At 39.0% G+C, this 19,186-nt stretch overlaps 1 protein-coding gene across 2 annotated transcripts; it reads right to left on the minus strand.

Moving 5' to 3' along the window:
- Positions 1 to 1,845: 1,845 nt before the first annotated feature.
- si:zfos-911d5.4 (uncharacterized) lies at positions 1,846 to 18,957 on the minus strand. Of its 2 annotated transcripts, none has more exons than XM_056366888.1 (7): positions 18,862 to 18,957; positions 17,393 to 17,523; positions 16,667 to 16,764; positions 16,136 to 16,284; positions 15,027 to 15,255; positions 14,128 to 14,348; positions 1,846 to 3,377 (listed from the first exon to the last, which is right to left on the minus strand). In XM_056366888.1, the coding sequence occupies exons 2-7, from the start codon at positions 17,509 to 17,511 to the stop codon at positions 3,210 to 3,212; spliced, it is 984 nt and encodes a 327-aa protein (XP_056222863.1). In that variant the 5' UTR covers positions 17,512 to 17,523; positions 18,862 to 18,957; the 3' UTR covers positions 1,846 to 3,209. The 2 variants fall into 2 exon arrangements, with proteins under 2 accessions (XP_056222863.1, XP_056222862.1); XM_056366887.1 differs by lacking the exon at positions 18,862 to 18,957 and adding an exon at positions 17,944 to 18,103.
- Between the last annotated feature and the right edge of the window lie 229 nt (positions 18,958 to 19,186).

Below are 19,186 nucleotides of genomic sequence, written 5' to 3' on the forward strand. Positions count from 1 at the left end.
AATAAAGCCAAAGCTAACTGCGTGATGGTTCAGTGACAACATTTGCTTTTTTAACATATGGGTGAACTGACCTTTTAAGATACAATAATGGTATATAATCTTAAAGGAGCTATTTGTAAGTTTTGCTACCGCTACAATGCTAGCGTTAGCATTAACAGCGGTTACCAGTCTAGAAGAAATGTTGCGAGTTCAACATCAAACTTCATTCCTTTACTTGCCAAGAGTTGTCTCCAGCGGTGGAAAGCAACGCTAATGTTAACTTTAGTCTCTATCCCGTCTTTTCTTCTACTGATATTAGCACGCTAACAAGCTACACCTGGGCCATCTCGTCACTTTATGATAGCGACTCACTGTAGCCTCCAATTTGCCCTGAAGACGCAGCGCTGCTCAGAAGGCGTATTACAATCTCTTGTCTCGTAAAGGCAACAATGGCAGACGCTCTTGTCAAGCGGCGATCATTACCAGCCGTTTGGTGGCTGAGAAAACTTAGAAACAGCCTCTTAAAAGTCATATTTAGGAGAAATGCTTTAAAACTGATGGATTTAAAGCTGAGGTGAGCTTCTACAGGCAGATAAGAGATGCCAAAGCAAAGTGATGTTCAGAATTGTTAACTGCTGAATATTAGTGCACCAGTAGTTTCAGTGCGTTTTCACATTGTATTTATATTGGGGCACAATCAGAGCCAAGAGTCATTCCCCACTTACAGTAAACACAGCTTTTCCCGTGGGGTTAGACTCTTAGTACAGCACAATCTCTTCTCTAGGGCCCTTTACAGATGAAACAGGCTTGCATCTCAGAAAATATTACAGTTAAAAAGAGGATGTTGACCCCCGCCTGACCGAAGCTTTGAGCTGAAGCAGCAAAATCACAGAAAATGAGGGAGGTTCACATATTGGGGTCAAACTGTTTGCTGAGTTTGTTCACCTGAGTAGGCAAGAAGCGTTGCAAACATTTTGGAGAGAGAAAACAGTTAATGTCCTCAGGTACTGACCCATATGAATACAGCGCTGTGGTGCAGGAATTCCAGCTGAATGGCTGTGGCTGAGACAGTGGCTCATTCCTTTGGATATGTCATTTGAGAGCGATCTGTCGCTCCTGTGCAGGCTGCTCTGCAGTTCCATGTCCTTTACAAAGGAAAGGTCAGACCAGTCACCTGACCTGACAGCCCTGGGGACTGTGCCGAATGGCTACAGGTCAGAGTTGGACACCTGGCCTTATCGCAGGGGTCAAGACTTTTAGTTCTTCACTTACTTGTGTCAGCTCACCAAGTCTTTCTACATGTCAAAATATAGATCTTCTAGATAGAACACATATCTATAGGTTACATGATGTATATGTTTACTGCAAAACAAACTGCATATTTACAGCTGATTGTGTTTTACTATAGATTCACTTAAACTCAATATCCGGGAGGATTTCCATAACAGAACCTTCATTGATTCAGTTTCCAGAGGAATTGCAGCCTGGATCAGTTTACCTTGTTACCTTGTCACACTATGTTCTGGTCTGATCTCCATGTCCATTTCCGCTCGGCTCCCCCTCGCCCCCCCTTCACCCCAGTCACCACCAGGCCGCCCAACAGAGCTCGCTTTGTCCCTGTGGCCAGTCATCCCTTCCTAATCTCCAGTCTTTTACCGCGCTGGAGACGTGCTGCATGCTTTCAAAAAGCAGAGTGAGCTGTTGATGCATGCCCTCCATCTCCAAAATGAAGTTCTGAAGAAGCCTTGTGACCCAGTACTGACAAATGACTGAATATTACAGATCGTTTGCAGCATGCAGATCTGAAGGAAAGAAACCCGGGAGGGGCCACCTCATTCAAAACCTTGTAAATCATTACGAGAAGCATTGAATCATTAAATCAGTTTATTAAGACACCAGATAATACAAATACATGTAAATGTAAAAACACAATGACTGAAAAAAAACACACCAATGAATAAAACCACCATGCTTAAATCAATCAATGAAGAGTATGGTTAGCAATCATGCTTCTTGAAAGTGCTTGACATTTTTTTTTTTTTTAAATGAATAAATTATTCATTTAATGAAAATACAATAAAACCAACCTGCACCCACCACTCATATGAATTACATACAGTAATTTTACTTCTCATCCCAGACCATATAATGGTGCCACTACTGTTTAACAAGTGCTGTGGAGAAAACTGTTCCTGAGGACACTCTTTAGTACTGAAGTTTAAATATACAAAGACAGTGAATTCATCAAAAGCACTTACAAATTCAAGCAATGTTGACTGACATCTCAGAACAACCAGAGTCTAAAAAATGTGCGCCTATTAGTGCAAACAGCACAGTGCTGCTTGTAAAACCACCAATGATCTGTCCCTCCCTCAGGTGAAACAGTAAACAGACATTTTGAAAAAGTGAGGAGCTTGAGTACAGTGTAATGATGTTTCAGGTAGAGAGATGCCATGCAAAGAGATACCATCAACACGGAGAGCTCCCTCTATTGCATTAGCTAAAGGCACTGATATCTTGATGGAAATAACTTCATTTTGGCCACTACCAGGCCCAGTAAATACAATTGCTAGCTGTTAGCGCAGCTGTGTAAGCCTGGTAACTGATGGAAAGTGACTCAGACACAGTTATGAATGGCGCTGGTGGCTGCGCCTGTGCGCTCTTGAATACGTTATCGTCTCCTCTGTGCTGTAGAGCATATTAATAAAGCACCTTACAGTTACACCGTCTAAACAGACCGTAAATCACTTCCCATTAAACCCATAGAGGCAGTAACATGCTCGGCCCTCATCGCACTGGAGGCCACCGGTTTTTAACTGCCACAATTAACACATTAAACACTTCAATCCTGAACTGATGTGACACAATCAGCTAACATAATGATTAATTAATGGGTAGTGTAAAGTGTGGGCTAGCCCTAGAAATTCAAAACAAGAGAAAGTTAATCAGGCTAATTGTCTGAAACCATCTTCATTAACATAACATTGCCACTGAGGATCGTAAAATCAGGAAAATTGGCAAATGGGTCTTTTTCTTTTCTTTTCTTTTTCCTTAATAAATTCTCACATAAAGACATTCAGGACTTGTACTATTGGAACAGTATAACAAAATACAAACACTGCATAGTAAAAGGCACTCAGTAAAAATGAACTAAATAAAGAGTTTTTTTTTTTTTTTTGCATCTGCACGTTTTTTGTGAGGACTATCCTCTTTATTGCCCATACACACTGTCATATGCTGAGTGTGATGCTGTGAATGGTGTCCGCTGGGATTTTGGCATCTGCTTCCTCCCCGCTGATCCTGAAGATGACAAAGGTGTTGGATGGGATGGTGGTGGTGGCGCTCACAGATTTACCCAGCCAGCCATGAGAGCCACGCTTAAACATTTTAACTGTTACCTGCAGAGAAGAGAAAGAGGAAATACAGATAATTAAGGTTAGAGTGTGAGAATTTATTAAGAAACTTCTGGTCTTCAAGTGGCTAAAAACAAGGTGCTTTTCATGGATTGTCAGGGCTTTTCCTGGGGTCATGACCCTGACTCAGACCTTCTGACCTCTGGTTAGAGCTAAGCAGACACTTTCACCTTTGACTGCTACATTTACAAGCTGTTGCTTAGTCGGTCGGCCTGTAGATTGAGCAACCAGTATAAATCTAGTGATTCTGGCTTGTTGAAAGAGGGAATGGGATTAATCCATGACTAGAATAAAAAAAATTCGGTCAAGATTGAGGTCCATTTTGACCACGAAAGTATAGATTTGGTATCTAAGCTTCTTAGACATCTAGATTACATATAACAATTATTCCCACAGAATTGAATTTCAGTTTATAGCTGGTAAATTCACATTGAAATGTAGTCCTTCAAATAACATAGAAAACGTTGTATGTCTATAGCCTACATGTATAAAAAAATTGTGTTTTTTAAAAACTATATTTAGCCTGGTTACAAGGAAATAACAAAATCTATGCTTTATTTTTTTTCATTACTGGTTAATCTGCTGATTTTCTTGATTAACACATTTATTGATAAATCTAAGAAATATCATAAAATTGACAGAATTGACAGTTAAAACGCCAAAGATATTCAACTTTGTCATTTTTGCTTGAAAAGTGACTCAAACAATAAATTGATTAGCAAAATCGTTGCTGATTAATTTGGACTGATCGATTAATAGGCTGATTTTTTCAGTTATACCATGTTTACTGGGGAGGTCAATTATAGTTTGAGGTGTGTATTACATGGTAAAAAAACAAAAAAACAAAACAATTCTCCTTTATTGTAAGATAATACTGAGATACTCTTTAGGAACCAATTCGTTGTTCAATGAAATTTCTTTTGTAAAAATTAACTTTCCCTAACCCTGCAAAAATTTTGTGTCAGAAAAGCTGTTGGAGAAGTGATCCGACAGCAGTCTAAAACAGAATAAATATTAAATTAACCTTGTTCTCGCTCTGAGCTTTTTTAATTCCCCTCCACATCTTGAATGGAGTCATACCTCTCTTGATTTTATGTAGGTTGTAGGGCATAATACGCTTTAACACTACATCAAAACTGCCTGTTATGTTTGAGCCTGACAATGGAAGCCTAACTAGATTTAGACATGCAGGTAACTGAACCACATCCATTTCAAAAAGAATGCCTCGCTGCATCTCTTGTTTGGCTGCATTTACAGGGGATAACAGAATATTACAGTGCCTTTTCACAGTTCCATTTTCTTTCACTTTAGCATTAGGCAATTTTTCAATTATTATTTTTTTTCCATGTTCTTTCATCCCTGGCTCTCCATAATGTCTGGGCCTTTTAGTTAATGGTAGCGACAGTCAGAGCCCAGTATATCGGCCCTTGTCCATTTTGCAGGTCATTGTGGAAGCCCAATAGGCCTTTTATTACGCCGACATCAAAAGGCAGATAAGCATTAGAGGTGGGGAAAATACCCTGCACTAGATATGTTCCCTCTTTCCTTTGTCTGCTATTGAAAGTGATCATTTTAATAGTGAAGAGGTTGGTGAGCTTTGGGGCTGATGGGAAGTGCGACACCCCTGACAGCCTACGAATATGAGCAAGTCGATAACACAACACAAGCACACAACACCTGCACACTCTTGCTGCTAACCTAATTATCCGCAACAAAGGCCACTGCGATTTCAGACACACATCTTTCCACCATTTAGTTACTTATTAGTGTGCATTAAAACAGGGAGAAAGAGAGAGAAAAACTAAACAATTGTGTCTTATATTGCAGCCTTGGCCGAACGCCACATGGCTCGTATTACAATAGCATCAGACACTTCAGAGTGAGTGAGTGTCTATTAATTTAGGATGCATGAAAAAATAGCCTCATGACAGCTGGTGGCAGAGAGGCATATAAACCAACACAAAAACATCATACAGGAATTATTCTAACAAATTACAGCCAAACGTAATAGTTGGTAATCAGCAATTAACTAATTTAGTGGAACCAAAGTTGAGTACTTCCATCTTTGCGGCGTTGCAGAGGCACAGACACAATACTGGTTCTGCCTGGACATAAGTATACAAAATATTCACGTCATTTAGCGAGAGCAGTGTGAGAGGCTACGAAACACACATACTGCACATACAGCATCCAAAGAGCATTTACCTCCGTCAAGGCTGCACAATATACTGAATGTTCTTTTAATAAAAGAAAATATGCAGAGCAGACAACCATGCTGATTGGATTACCTGCCTTCAACAATCTGGAAAAATTGGTTATTAGAAAATGGTGTGGAAAAAAGAAAAGAAAAACCCTCCAAAAAGAAGAAAAACAAAGAATTTTGGAGGCCTTTTTTCAAATATATTATTGGGATTATACCAATGAGATTTGAGGACTTAAAATTGATAGCGGACAATAGTTTAGACAACAATGAATGCATCCTATACCAACAGATTCTACAGAAAATCTATAAGAAAATCCTGTATGATTTGAAAATCAAGCACTAAAACAAGTCTGATTTACGCAAGTCTTCTTCTGCCATACAGGAAGGATGCTGCCGTCTTTGGCATCAAATCAAAGAGGGGAGTTCTGTGTGGTCTAGACTACCTGCCTGCCAGGTGTTGTTCTATAGAGACGATGTGTCAGGTACAGGAACTGTTACTACATGCTACCCTTTTAACCACTTGAGGCAAATGTCTGATGGTGAAGACGATACAGTGTCTTATTTACAGTAGAACAAAGTGTAAAGGAGCTGCTGACATAAAAAAATGTTACTTAAAGTGCAATCTGCATCCTACATGTCACAGCTGCACAGCCTTCTAAACGCCAAGATGAACAGTCGCTAAAATTGTCTCACTTCTGTCTGTGAATTGTCCACAAGTGGACGAGAATCATCACTATTTCAAGCAAAGACAGGCCTGAGTGTGTGTGTGTGTGTGTGTGTGTGTGTGTGTGTGTGTATATAGCTCTTCATTGCGAGGATAGGACCCTTGGGGCTAAGGTTGGGTGTCACACAAAGGGCTGAGAGCTCACCTAACGGTGTCTACCCCCTGTTCAGCCTCTCACTTTCGGTGTCGGGGGAGTCGTGTGAATGACATCACTCCTCACATTTCAACGAGACAAACTCCATGTTCTTATTTACCGTCTGCTAACAATCATAAATCCTGCCTCTGGTTCACTGTTGACCTTTTACCCTCTTAAACTCAAGACAACAGCTCATTCTCCATCTAAAAAAAAAAAAGGAAACCTTACAAATAGCTGATGGCTGTCTTCACTGGTTTCCTTATCTTCTACCTGTGGGAGTGTTTATGTCACAGACTCTCAACCAGGTTGGTGTAGTGACAGTTCAGAAATCCCAAATTACTTCTTTTAATTGGCAAACAAAACATATGAACATGCATCACAAAGTTGCAGATAATCTAATTGTTCCGATATAAATGTGATTATTTGCCGTTGAAGGTCTGACAGGTGTGATGAACATGAATAATGTGAGGAACTGTGTAATTGGGTAGGGACGTGTCACCACCTGTGTGTATTGCCATTGACAAAGTTCAGATTCTTCCCTGATAAAGTCAAAGAATCCCAGCGGGGTATCAGTCAGCAGGGGCTGTTACCCGGAGCCATGGGTGCAGTGTTTCAGGTGAACTCTGAGTGAGCGTAACGCCACACCGGCCTCAGACGACGGACTCTTTGTTCCACGCCGTGTCTCACCAGACACAGATGGGGAGGAACACTGAGTAACACACCTCTGGCACACCAAACATCTTTGTCGACGAGCCAAATGCGATGGAATCGGACCAAGTGTTTCGCTGTCATTTCGGCTGGATGTAACGAGGCAATTAGGTAAACACTGTGTGGTTTGGCTCACTAGATGAATATATTAACGACCTGGGAGGAGAGGTGTGAATCACTGGATTATCAGTGGTTTGATTCAATTCAATTCCTGAATTTGCCGGTTTGATCCAAGACAGATTATTGTTTTACTCAATTTGATTTTAGTTTGGATTTACTGACTTAGAAACATAAGATAAATAATATGAACCTAACTTTATTCTATTACAAGGAGAAAAGAAAATTATGCTTTTAATATTGTTCTAAAATAAGATAAAAACATTAGGTAAGAATTAGAGTATGATATAAAACACTGAAAACTTTCCATAAATAGTGTTCAATATCTAATTTAAACTCGTTCTATGACAATCTTTCATAGATGTCTGGTACTAATCAACTATAACTAAAGTTATCAAAGGGTGCATCAGTTTAACATACTTTATAATGTATTTATCTTTAGAGTAGACTTTCATCTTTTCAGTCATTATGGTAATTTTCTAAAATCATGCTGTCTTAAAATAATTCCATGTACAATTCACAGCAAAGTATAGACAGCATCTGAAACCCCGCAAATATTGCGTCTCCCTACCTTCAAATGTATAAATCTTTGAAAAGATGATGAAAAATGGTCCATTTATTTTAATTTAGAAAAACCTCCCTCAAAAAGCAGGATAGGAGTCAAAAGGTTCAACAAGTTAAACAATTTCCCCCATTTTTGAATATCTGTTCATTGTTGCCTGAACAGTGCTGAGCACATTTCACTCTCAGCAGTGTAGGAGCAGTAGTCGTAATATGAATCTATTGACAGTAACAGCAATAACTACAAGTATAAGTAAGTAAACTAGAACAATCAGGTTTCAGCCATTTTATTCCTTTTACCAGATTGATGCATTAAATTTGAAAAATTTATAATTGACACATCAACAATGCAAAGAGTGAGTCTTTGACTCATTGTTTCATAGGTTTGAAACAAAAAAGTTAATATCAGTAATGATTAATCTGTCAAATTATTTTTTCTATTAATCGCTTAAATGTTATAAAATGTATAAAATGTCAGAAAATACTCAAAAGTCCTCATCATAAGTTCCCAGAGCCAAAGGTGATGTTTCCACAGTGCCTGATTTGCCCAACCAGCACTTGAAGATATTCAATTTACAATGATAAGATAACATTTTATTAATCCCAGGGGGAAATTAGATATACAGATATTAGAGATATAGAATAGAGACATAAGTAGGGAATCCTCACATTTGAGAAGCTGGAGCCAGTGACTGTTTTTCATTTTCCAATTAGCTGTTAATCAACATTTCTGTGTAAGTTTCTGTTGACCAACTAATTAATTCATCTACTAATTGTTGCAGTAGTAGAGGAGAGTAAATGAAGCCCTGAATGGCATCAGTCCAATAACTGCTTGCTGCTTCAAACATCATAACTGAACTCTTATGTGCCCCATTTCTGGACCATTCATTAAGATGCCTAAACTTTGGTTTGGTGACATTACCGTCCATAACTACATTTGCCTAAAGCCATGGATGCAAAAAAAATTACTGGTTAAGTTCTGAATAGCTACGTCTCTGCTTCCAAACAACCTGCCTCAGCTAACAGGAAGCCATTAGACTCTTGGCAATAACCATTTACATCCATTCACCCAGCTCTGACTTTATTTCCATCCACATAAGTGCATTTTCTGCGAGAGGTTAAAATATGAATACCCCTCCTTTTTCTCCTCAATGGGTCTGGTTGTCTGGCTGACTTGAGAGGGCACAATCTATGACTGATTTAATTTGCTCTTTACGAACATCTCTAACAGCATTACCCCCAGAGCATACACTGACTGCCCCCATCTGACTCCATTAACTCCCAAATCAGGTTTAAAGACCATATTGATGCCGTCCGTTATTAAGGGTGATTATCAAAACAACAGACAATGGGCCAAAGTGTCTGTTAACTAGTTTATCCATAATTTCACGTAACTGTAACAGATGGCAGGGCTGTCAATTATATACTGTATCTGCTGCACACAGTGGCCACACACTGTCTGGATATGCAGCATATTAGCCTTTACATTAAAAGAACGATAGTCTGCTCACAGGTGGTCAGAGGAAATGGACTGAGCACACAAAATAAACTATGATATTAAATGCCAAACACAGAAATGCACTAATAATAATACTACTAATAATAATAAGGATAATAATAATAATAAAAATAGAAAGTCACAGATAAAAAATTCTAAACGTTGCCACAGTCCCCTTCACCACCTTTATTCTCCTCAATTAACGAGAATGGCTTTTGAAACTGTAATTAAGTGTCTCTGCTCCACTCGGCCTCTTCATTATTCATGAATCCCTATTGATCACATCGTACAACCTATACTGTGGGGATCACTGGAATATCCTGAATCCCCAAAACAAATAGATGAGCAGAGCGAGCCATCGCAAAGGGATGGGCAATAATTCAATATTATTGTTAACAGACTATGAATATGATCATATCATTTGGGCTGTAACTAATGATTATTTTCATTACTGAATCTGCATTTTATTTGATTGATTAATCATTATTTCTATGAAATGTTAGGGAAAACACGCCTATCCCAGGCTCCAAAGTGATGCTTGTTTTATCAAACTAAGCATCTCATCTCCACGTATGACAAACTGGACATATTCGGCATTTTTGCTTGAAAAATGACTGAAATGATTAATGAATTATCAAAAGTAGTTACATAATTGCCAATTGAGTTTATATCAACTGACCTATTGTTTTAGCTCTACATGTAATGTCATTGTTTTACAAAATTCTGTTGTTGAAATTAATTATTCCAAGCGAAAACCAATAAAAACTGACTAAATCAATTATTGAACTTTTCGGTTCTACTGATGTAAAGCATCCCAATGGAACACACTTCATTGCATTGAACATCAGTTATTTTAAATGTGATTTTTTAAATACTCTTTCTCACATTTGTGATGTATATTAATATTGGCTGAACACTCTTGTTAAATATCATGATGTCTATTTTAACAACATCGCTCAGTCTTATAAAGTCATATGTCGTTTTTTTCTCTGATTTTTTTTGCATTCAGTACCACTGAATACAATATTTATGAGTATCACAGATATTACTACCTGCTGTGTGTCTTCAACAACCACAGCTCATTCCACATTCAAAGAAATTATTATGTAATGAATATTAATGGATTGGAGCTTTATTTTAAACATGTATTCAAATTTACTCAAACTCAATCTCCACCTGTATTAAGTAGGAATGTGTAAAACATGAACTCTGGCGGTTGATGTTTAACTAAATTAACAAAAGAGCGCTTGAAGAGCTCTCTAAAATGACTGGTATTGCAGGCTGGGTGATGAATTTGGAGGAAACACATTGAGTCATCTTCAAATTGACAGATGCAGAATCTCTCCACGGGACTCTTCACTGCGGTTTAGTGCTCGAGTGAAAAAATAGATTTTACCAAGTTTAATCACACGCTATTACAAGGCAGCTTTTATCATTGCCTTCCACCGTGTAAGTGCTGGTGTCTTCACTAGTTCATTACAGACACTTGTGATTCTGCAGCACTCTTCTCATGTGTAATTGCATGGTTAGCTTTCCTCTGTAGCTTCCTACACACACTCTGGTGCAAATTATTTCCAATTCCAGTTTCCTTTCGAGAGCGATGCTGCAATTACAGAAATCTGAACATCCTGGCAATTTCCCCACAATTTTCATTTTTGTTGAAAAATGCTGTGCAACTAATAGATCTTTTTCTCTGTGAATTTCTTCAAAAAAACTTTCCTTTTAAACTCACAGACATCATCCCTCCACCGAGCTTAGTCGAGTACCTGATGAACCGATGGGCGGTGAACTCTAGAGGACTTACAATCCGATAAATTGCACTTTGGGTTAAAAAAAAACTTTCTCTGTTCATGTCTGGTAACTGAAAATATACCTGAGATGTTTGTGTGGTCAAAAAACATCCATTTACAAGGTCACAGGTTTTCTGTGAAATTACAGACAGCCTTGTTCACATTTCTTTTTTATCAGTAAATATAAGGTTGCCACATTCGCAAATGATTGTAAATAAATGATTTATAATTAATAGTAATGGGCAGTGCATATGATTTCTTCAAATGGCTTCATCTTCTTTTTTTCCTCTACATAAAGAGACCAAAAAGCCACAGTGGCTGCCAATATTATCTATTTAGGCAGCAGAATTTGCAGGCTTTGTAAATGGCCAGCTCCTGGCCTTTTGTGTGCCTCCATTCATTATCACCACAAAGCGGTTGATGTCTCCCCTCTCTGCCTTTTCTGTGCTAAGCACAGAGTGCACCAGCCTGTCCATTACAGGCCTGTGACGCGTGCAGCCTGGGAGATGGCCAAACAGAGAGGAATGTCAGCGTGGAGTTAAATTAACAAGCTACATCTGTGTGGAATCTGTAGCCAGTCACAGAGACGAGATATATCTCCCGAAAAACGAGGCCTGATTATTTGTCAGCCGAGATGTTGTCGGTGAATTTGCAGCTTTTCGCTCTGTGGCTTTGCTTCTATTAATCAGCTGACAGGGTGGTGTAGTCAAGTTACGGTCGAAGGAACTCAATTGTTGTTTCGCAGCTAGGCAATTAGTAGACATTCTATATGCTGACTGTGAGTCCTGAATTGTCTGGATTCTATAAACTGGTACAAAAGCCTCATGAAACAGTCAAAATTCAGAGTAGGAGACGACATGAAGATGAACAACATAAGTAACCTGCACTTTAAATTATGACATGAATAGATCTAAAGCTCTTTCTCTCCCTCCCTAACACACACACACACACACACACACACACACACACACGCTCACACACACACACACTGTAATTACCCCTCAATCCATACAAATTGAATGAAGCCAGAACCGTGGTCTAAGAATATAGACCATAATTAATAAATTACAGCCACTCTACTCAATCATTCTCCACTTTGGGGACATGTAGACATCCCATTCTCCGCAGAGTAATTGACTGAGCCCACAGAAAACACACCTAGTGCCTCCACGGTGGCTTTGTGGATACATCTGGTGCCACTTCTAACAACCAAACAGATGCCTGAGTGAAACTGTAGGTCATATCGCAGATCTTCCAGCCCTGTGTGTTTACAAGTAACAAATCAAAAGCATGCATTATTTCTGGGTTCTGAAAATACGCCTGGGGGAGCTATCAGGTTTCTTTGCCACCCCCCTCAAGCTTCCCCTCGCAGCTGCTACACATGAGCAAGGATCTTTTTCTTTTTTCTAAAGAAGAAAGGGTGACACAGTCATCAAGTCCAAAGGAGCAAAATCTTAAAATGCTTAAGTCGACTGAAGAAATCCTGAAGTAAAATATTTTTTTTTCAAGTGGTTATTGCAACTGAATACTTGGGAAACAAATATATACATATGTGTGTATTTGAACAGACAAAGGTGTGTGTGTGTGTGTGTGTGTGTGTGTGTGTGTGTGTGTGTGGGGGTAGACAGAAAAGCAGGATATTTACCATCTATTGTCAATGTCACATGGCTCTGTGAAATATGGGGGCAACATGCACCTCACACTGCCTCCATTTACAAATATTTCTTTGAAAATAATATATTTCGTTGTCGTCGTGTGTGTCCCCTTGGGCTAGAAAAGGGCCTGCTGAAGACGGTCTAATGATTGTCGGGTCATGTATCAAATGCACAGCAGCTGGAGGCGAGAGGGGAGAGTACATACAGTCTGGGTGTTTGGGGTGGGGTGGGGGGAAAACTAAAGCCTGAGTGGAGTCTGTAAGTAAAGCCCAGGCTGAGTGTTTTGGTGCTGACAGTGGGTGTGAATCTGTAATGGCTGCTGAGTAGGGGTCACACTCCCCGGACTTTAAGAGTTCTGACCTTTGTCTGTCTAACATGTAGTTTATCCAACAAATTTATTTAACAAGCAGGACTGAAGCACGGTGGCATGAGCAAAAATAATTCAATGTTTGCGGATGCTTTCAGGTAAAAATGTCACATTATTCTGTGTAAATCACTCGGATTCAACCTTTATATTCACTGCCATAGTGACAGTTAAGATTTCGCCAAATCCATTCATTACCTTGCAATAAAATAAACAATAACGATCAAAAATACCAACGAATCTAAGAATGTGAATAGGCTCATATGATGCTTTTGAGACTGCACTTGCCATGATTTTTCATTCAATCACGTGCTAATGAGTGCAGGAAGGCAGAATGACTTACCTCAATATAAAACTGAAGGGTTAAGGCAGAAATTAACACTAGGAGTGCTAATGGAAATGATCTGAGAGAGCACTAGAGTGAAGGCAGCCCTACAGGTTTCAAAGAATGTTTATTCAGCTTTTTCTAGACTTTGAATTAAGATTTAATGTTGGAAAAAAGGACACTATAATTGCTTTACTTATAAATAATAATGACTGTAATTAGTTGAATTTAGCTTGATAATTATAAATGATCTATCTGTGGTGTGGTTAAAAAATGCAAAGTATAATTTTTTCTTTAGCTGAATGGCTCTTGGCTAAAACTGTATGGTAATCACTTAATCTGATGTTTATACAGTAATATCCTGACATTTTTAAATGATCATAATTGTTTTCAAATAACTGTAAAATCGCTGTCATGTTCTGCAGTCTTCAACCTAAATCAAACCTGTGTTTTTCCAGCTCTCTGAACATGAGAGGAATGACTGAAATGTGAGTGAGACAGTCATAAAGTACTACTGCCACCTGCTGGTCTTATGGCTCATGTCGGGCTCAATGCTTTATATTATTATTTGGAGCCACTGACACAGCTTTCAACCCTCATTTACTTACAGTACCTGTTCCTGGTAGCTCATCAGAGCCAGTGCAGTGGACTGACCTGAGGAGCATGTCCCAGCAGGGCCCACAGTGCATCAGCTGACAGGGTCTTGACTCTGGAAAACTCAAGCGTGTCCGTCTCCTGTCTGTTGAGAGCGATGTACTGGCAGCCCTGGAAGTCTCCTTTCAGCTGCTCGCCACAGTGCAGCTGCATCAGATCCCATGTTCCCACCCTCCTCAGGACCTCCCGCACTGACTCCATCTGCCTGTACGACAGATGACCTACAGGACAAAAAGCAACACGTTGACTTGGTAGCATTCCTGTCAGAAGAAGCCTGCTTAATGTAATTTTACTGTATGGTGGAATTCATTATGCTGCAAAAAAAAAAAAAAATTGATGCGTTCTAAAAGTCCTATTACAATATTTCATGCATTTTTTTTTTTTTTTTTGAGCGTCATCAGGTGAGAGATGACAGGAAATGAGAGAAGAGAGGGAAGAGATGACATGCAACAAAGGTGCCCTGCAAAATTCAAACAGGGGACATTTTGGTTAATGAGCACCTTGTTTCCAAAACCATTTCAAAATTCAAATTATAAAATCATAAAACAGGACTAAGAACAGAATAAGGTGAAGTGCTGCACTACAATGAAGAAAAACAACACTGATAATAAAGCATTCTTAAAACAAGTGGATTTGTTTTGGAAACAGGTTGATTTTTTTTTTTTTTTATCACCAAGCGTAATTTTTGTTGATTCTTGCACAACTGTCTGTTTTATTCTGTCAGTTTCTGAAACAAGCTAATTTGGAAACAAGTTGAAAAGGATCTGTCGTCACACTCATATTTTAGGACTCAGAAATAGAGAAAATAACATGTTGACGTGATTGAGTTTTTTACAGTTTAACAGAACACTGATTGATTTCCTTGAGTATTAATGTCTATCCTTTATGGACCCACTCACCAGAGAGCCAGGAAGGAGTCAGTGCATCTGATATCCAGGCCATGTAGCCCTCCCTGAAAGATCTGAGGAAGTCGTCTATCTGGCTGTGGGAGACCAGCTCCCTCCTCTTCCTCAGCTCCTCCTCCAGCTCGCAGTCTGGGGAGAGGAAGATGACCCTGGGGAAGAAAAGGCTTTGGCGCACAGACACTCCACTCCTCTTCAAATGGCCACATAAGTTAGCCGTCTTGGTCTAGAGGAGAAGACAGTTAAATCTAGGGATGCAAATGATTATTTTAATTCATATATGATTTATCTATAAAATGTATGGAAACCACCAGGGATGGGTATCAAGCCTTAATAAGTTTTGGTGCCAACTGAAATGTGCCTATAGCATCAGAAATATAGATGTGTCCAGTCAGATTTGTCTTCTTTATATTTTCTTTGATCAGTCTCTGATTTGAATAATAATTTTACAGACTGTATTTTTAGGCAACATTGGAGAAGTTTCAATTATCTTGTTAAATTAAAAGCTAGTTTGATGTATCAGTAATCAACAGATCTGTTATGTGACAACATTAAAGACATACAAATTTAGACATCCCCTTAATTTCTAATTGGACCTATTTTAAGAAATTATATATCCTCAAATTGGCACAGACGGTCAAGCTGTATCTGCTTTGTGTAAATTAATTAAGTTAATAGATCCAATTCAAGCAGAACTTTTTCAATTATGCAGTGTGTGTTTGCCATCAGACTCTTCTGTCAAGCTCCCAGTCCAAAGCGAGCATCTATAGAGATGGAAATGAATGACTCCTCACAGACCCAGGCACATAAGGTGACAGCTGTGTTTAGGCACCTGCCTGCTTTCACTCCCCCCTCCCCTATGAACATAATTATGGTCTTTCAAATGAAGAGCACCCACTTGGGAAGTTTAGGAAGCCCCAGTGTAGTGTTTGAAATTTCCATATAAATTGTTATGGTGACTCATAATCTCTTAACACGGCTGGGGTTTGGATGAAAACAATGTGCTGGACAACTGATTGGACCTTGGACTTAAATGTGCCAGACAGTTTGACATTCAGGTTTCCATGATGCTGTTTCGACATTACAAGCGACATGTGTCTTTTTACCATGATAGCTTTAAGGGGATCTTCAGTCTGCTCAATGCAGGTATTGGTAAAGTTTTGGTCCTCTTCTTTCACTTGCACATGCCAGTTTTGGTTGTGAGCCGACACTGTGCCTCTCCAGGGTTTTACATCAATGCAGAAGATCCCGTGGCCTGTGTAAAAAAACAAACAAACATTAATCTATGTGAAAGTTTAAAGACTTCAAACATTAGTGTAATACAGTTATTAATTATTTCCTGAAGGCCTTAGCTCAAACATTAATTTACTACTTTAACTTACAATTCATACAACAAAATACAAGATAGAATTTAGACGACAGAAATTACCATGACATGGACAGTATTAACCGACTCATGCAATGATTCACTCCTCCCTTATATGTATAGTAACTCAGCTACAACAACCATTGAAGACATATCTTTATATTATGATAACCAATGTTCATACCATATTGAATTCTAAATCACAGTATGAATGTCATATTGATTTAATGCACAGCACTGTCATGAAACACAATTCAATACACACACCAACCTGTGAGAATAACAATGTTGATGTCATCTTTGGTAGTCTGATACTGGGGGATACGCAGATTGCAGTAAACATCTTGATTTCTCAGCCCGGTGAGTTTCCTACAGTGAGCACATAGAAAAATGGGTGAAAAAAAGTAAAGAAAATGAAATATTAGGTTAGATTTCAATTAAAAGTACTCTTCATGAGCACAAATAGCCACTTGGGGGCAGTGGAACAAGCTGTAGACATAACTTTGACATAGTATGATCTTAAAAAGTTTTTAAACATGGACGTTTTGGCAAACAATTGCCTATTAACATGCCCAGCAGACACAGAGCAACATTTGCATTCAATTGTAGTTGTGTTTCTTGCCACCTGATGAATGTTATTTTAAAAGTCACTCTTCTTCTACCTCTGTTTTAGTCTCCACCAACTCCAGAGGAAAACATCTACTCCACTATGTTCAGCAGCCAGCTGCTATCTTTGCCTGTCTGCTGTTCAGTGCTAGGCAGATAGTACGCAGTGGGTTTAACAGAGATTTTTTTACTGAAAACAGTGTGCGAGTGGTGAGTGTGAGCTGAAATAGTAAAGTGGCAGGTTGTAAAACCAAAACAATGAGCTTAAGGACAATCAAATGCTCCACAGACTTGAGGGTAAACTGTCAATTCTCTGTGGATTGATCACTACAAGTGAATCCTTTTACTTTATTTATTTATTAGTGCAGCTTTAAGTAAACTCAGTACTTACCTGACATGTTGTAAAAATTCAGGTAGTGTTTGTGTGTGCAGTTGGCTCTGGCCTTGGGCACTTTCTGAAGCTTTGGAGCTGATCTGAAAGTGGGTAAACAGGCTTCCAAGCTGAGGCATTCTAGTCTTTGGCTGAAAGAAAAAAATAGGTTAACATCTAAATGACCAGGCAGTTTGATTAAGAGACAACATATGCAGTAAAAACAAAAACTTGTCTACATAGCTTCAGATGTTTGGATTTGTTACTGTAGTACAGTCAACATGATGCTGTTGTTTAAACTGTATTACACATGTTTAAGCCAAGTCAACAAGTTTGTGTATAAGGTTAGCTACAAGTTATATTCCACACATTGTGTTAGGCTAAACAAATTGCTCCGGCATTAAAAGCATCCTGAAAGCATGCTAACTGCTGCGTTCAGCCTTAACAGCACTGTTGACAACACTTGCACGCTTAAACTTGAACTTCAGGACCCTGTGAAGAGAACAAAGAGCACAGACAAGAGCCATGCTGAACGCACACAAGCACCGAAACAAAACAACTCATAAGCCTACTGTCGAGGTCTCGCGCTGCTTAAAGAGCCTTTGAAGAAGGGAAAATTAGGGGAATTCAGTTCGACATTTTCCCGGCGTTAATGTCGGTCTACTGGTCTTTTCTCGAAATACCAAGCAATGTAACTCTATCCAGCAGCTGTTTCACAATTTTACCGCCCCGCCTCCTCCTCCTCCTCCTCCTCCTCTCCGGCTGCACTTCCACCGTTCCTGGAAGAAGTAAACAACAGACCACGTGCACCACCTGCAGCATCATATTTCGTCCTCCGAGACATGACGTCAGAATACGTCACTCAGTCTTGCAGTGTTTGTGTGATGCGTTTAGGGAACGATGCCTGCTATTTTCATGTGATGTTTATCCGATGCTTTGGACCGAGAATCTGTTTGACAACCATTGCTGGAAGAAATACACAACTTCAACATACATGCCTGATATTTGTGGTCGTTTTGTGTCTCCTTATGATTATGTTACATCTCTTTGTATCACTTTGTGTCTCTTTTAATGTGTTTTTCTGTTCTGAAGCTGTCGTTTGTGGTCAATTTGTGTCTCCTTATGGCTATTTTGTGTCATTTTGCAGATGTTTTGTGTCTTTGTGGTGGTTTTGCATTGTAGCCTCTCTTACATTGTAGTTATTTTGTATCTCCTTTGTTCATTTTGCTTCTGTTCGTAGTCATTCTGCATCTCTTTTTTTGTTTTGCATCTCTTTTAAGACATTTTGCATCACTTTGTAGTTGTTTTTTGTCTCTTTGTGGATATTTTGTGGGTCTGTGTCCAATAGGCCTGTTCAGTTACCTATCTATGTCAACACTACCAGTGAAAAATACTCCAATGGTACAAGCACATGCACTAAATGTGTGTTTAAGCGAATGTAAACAAGTATATGCAGTAAAATGTACTCAACTAGTATCAAAAGTACTCACTGTGACAAAGATTAGCGTTTATAATCTGTGCTGTGCCGTTGGATGAAAACCTTGTATCTCCAGCTGAGAAAACAGTCCCACCATGACATCCATTTAGTTGCTGTTTTGGAGTTTTGTTCACATCACATGACCTTCATCAGCAGATGTAATTTGCACCGTTGTCAGGGAATTGTAGAATAATGCTCAGAAGAAAAAAAAACAGAATTTGAACATCTACAGTGGCTGATGGAGATCAAAGTTCCAGAACAGCTATTAAATGGACTTTTGGGCAGGAAGTAAAAAATAATACAAGTTGTATATTCTCAAGTCAGTGCCAAGACCTACA

Source organism: Seriola aureovittata, chromosome 21 (genome assembly GCF_021018895.1).
Source record: "Seriola aureovittata isolate HTS-2021-v1 ecotype China chromosome 21, ASM2101889v1, whole genome shotgun sequence".
In the NCBI taxonomy this organism is placed as follows: Eukaryota; Metazoa; Chordata; class Actinopteri; order Carangiformes; family Carangidae; genus Seriola; species Seriola aureovittata.

Coding starts and splice junctions, on each gene's coding strand:
- si:zfos-911d5.4 (XM_056366888.1), bottom strand. CDS start 17,511: ATGCCTCAGCTTGGAAGCCTGTTTACCCACTTTCAGATCAGCTCCAAA. Junction 16,765..17,392: donor GAATTTTTACAACATGTCAG/GTAAGTACTGAG, acceptor TGCTCACTGTAG/GAAACTCACCGGGCTGAGAA. Junction 15,256..16,135: donor ATCCCCTTAAAGCTATCATG/GTAAAAAGACAC, acceptor CTTCTCCTCTAG/ACCAAGACGGCTAACTTATG.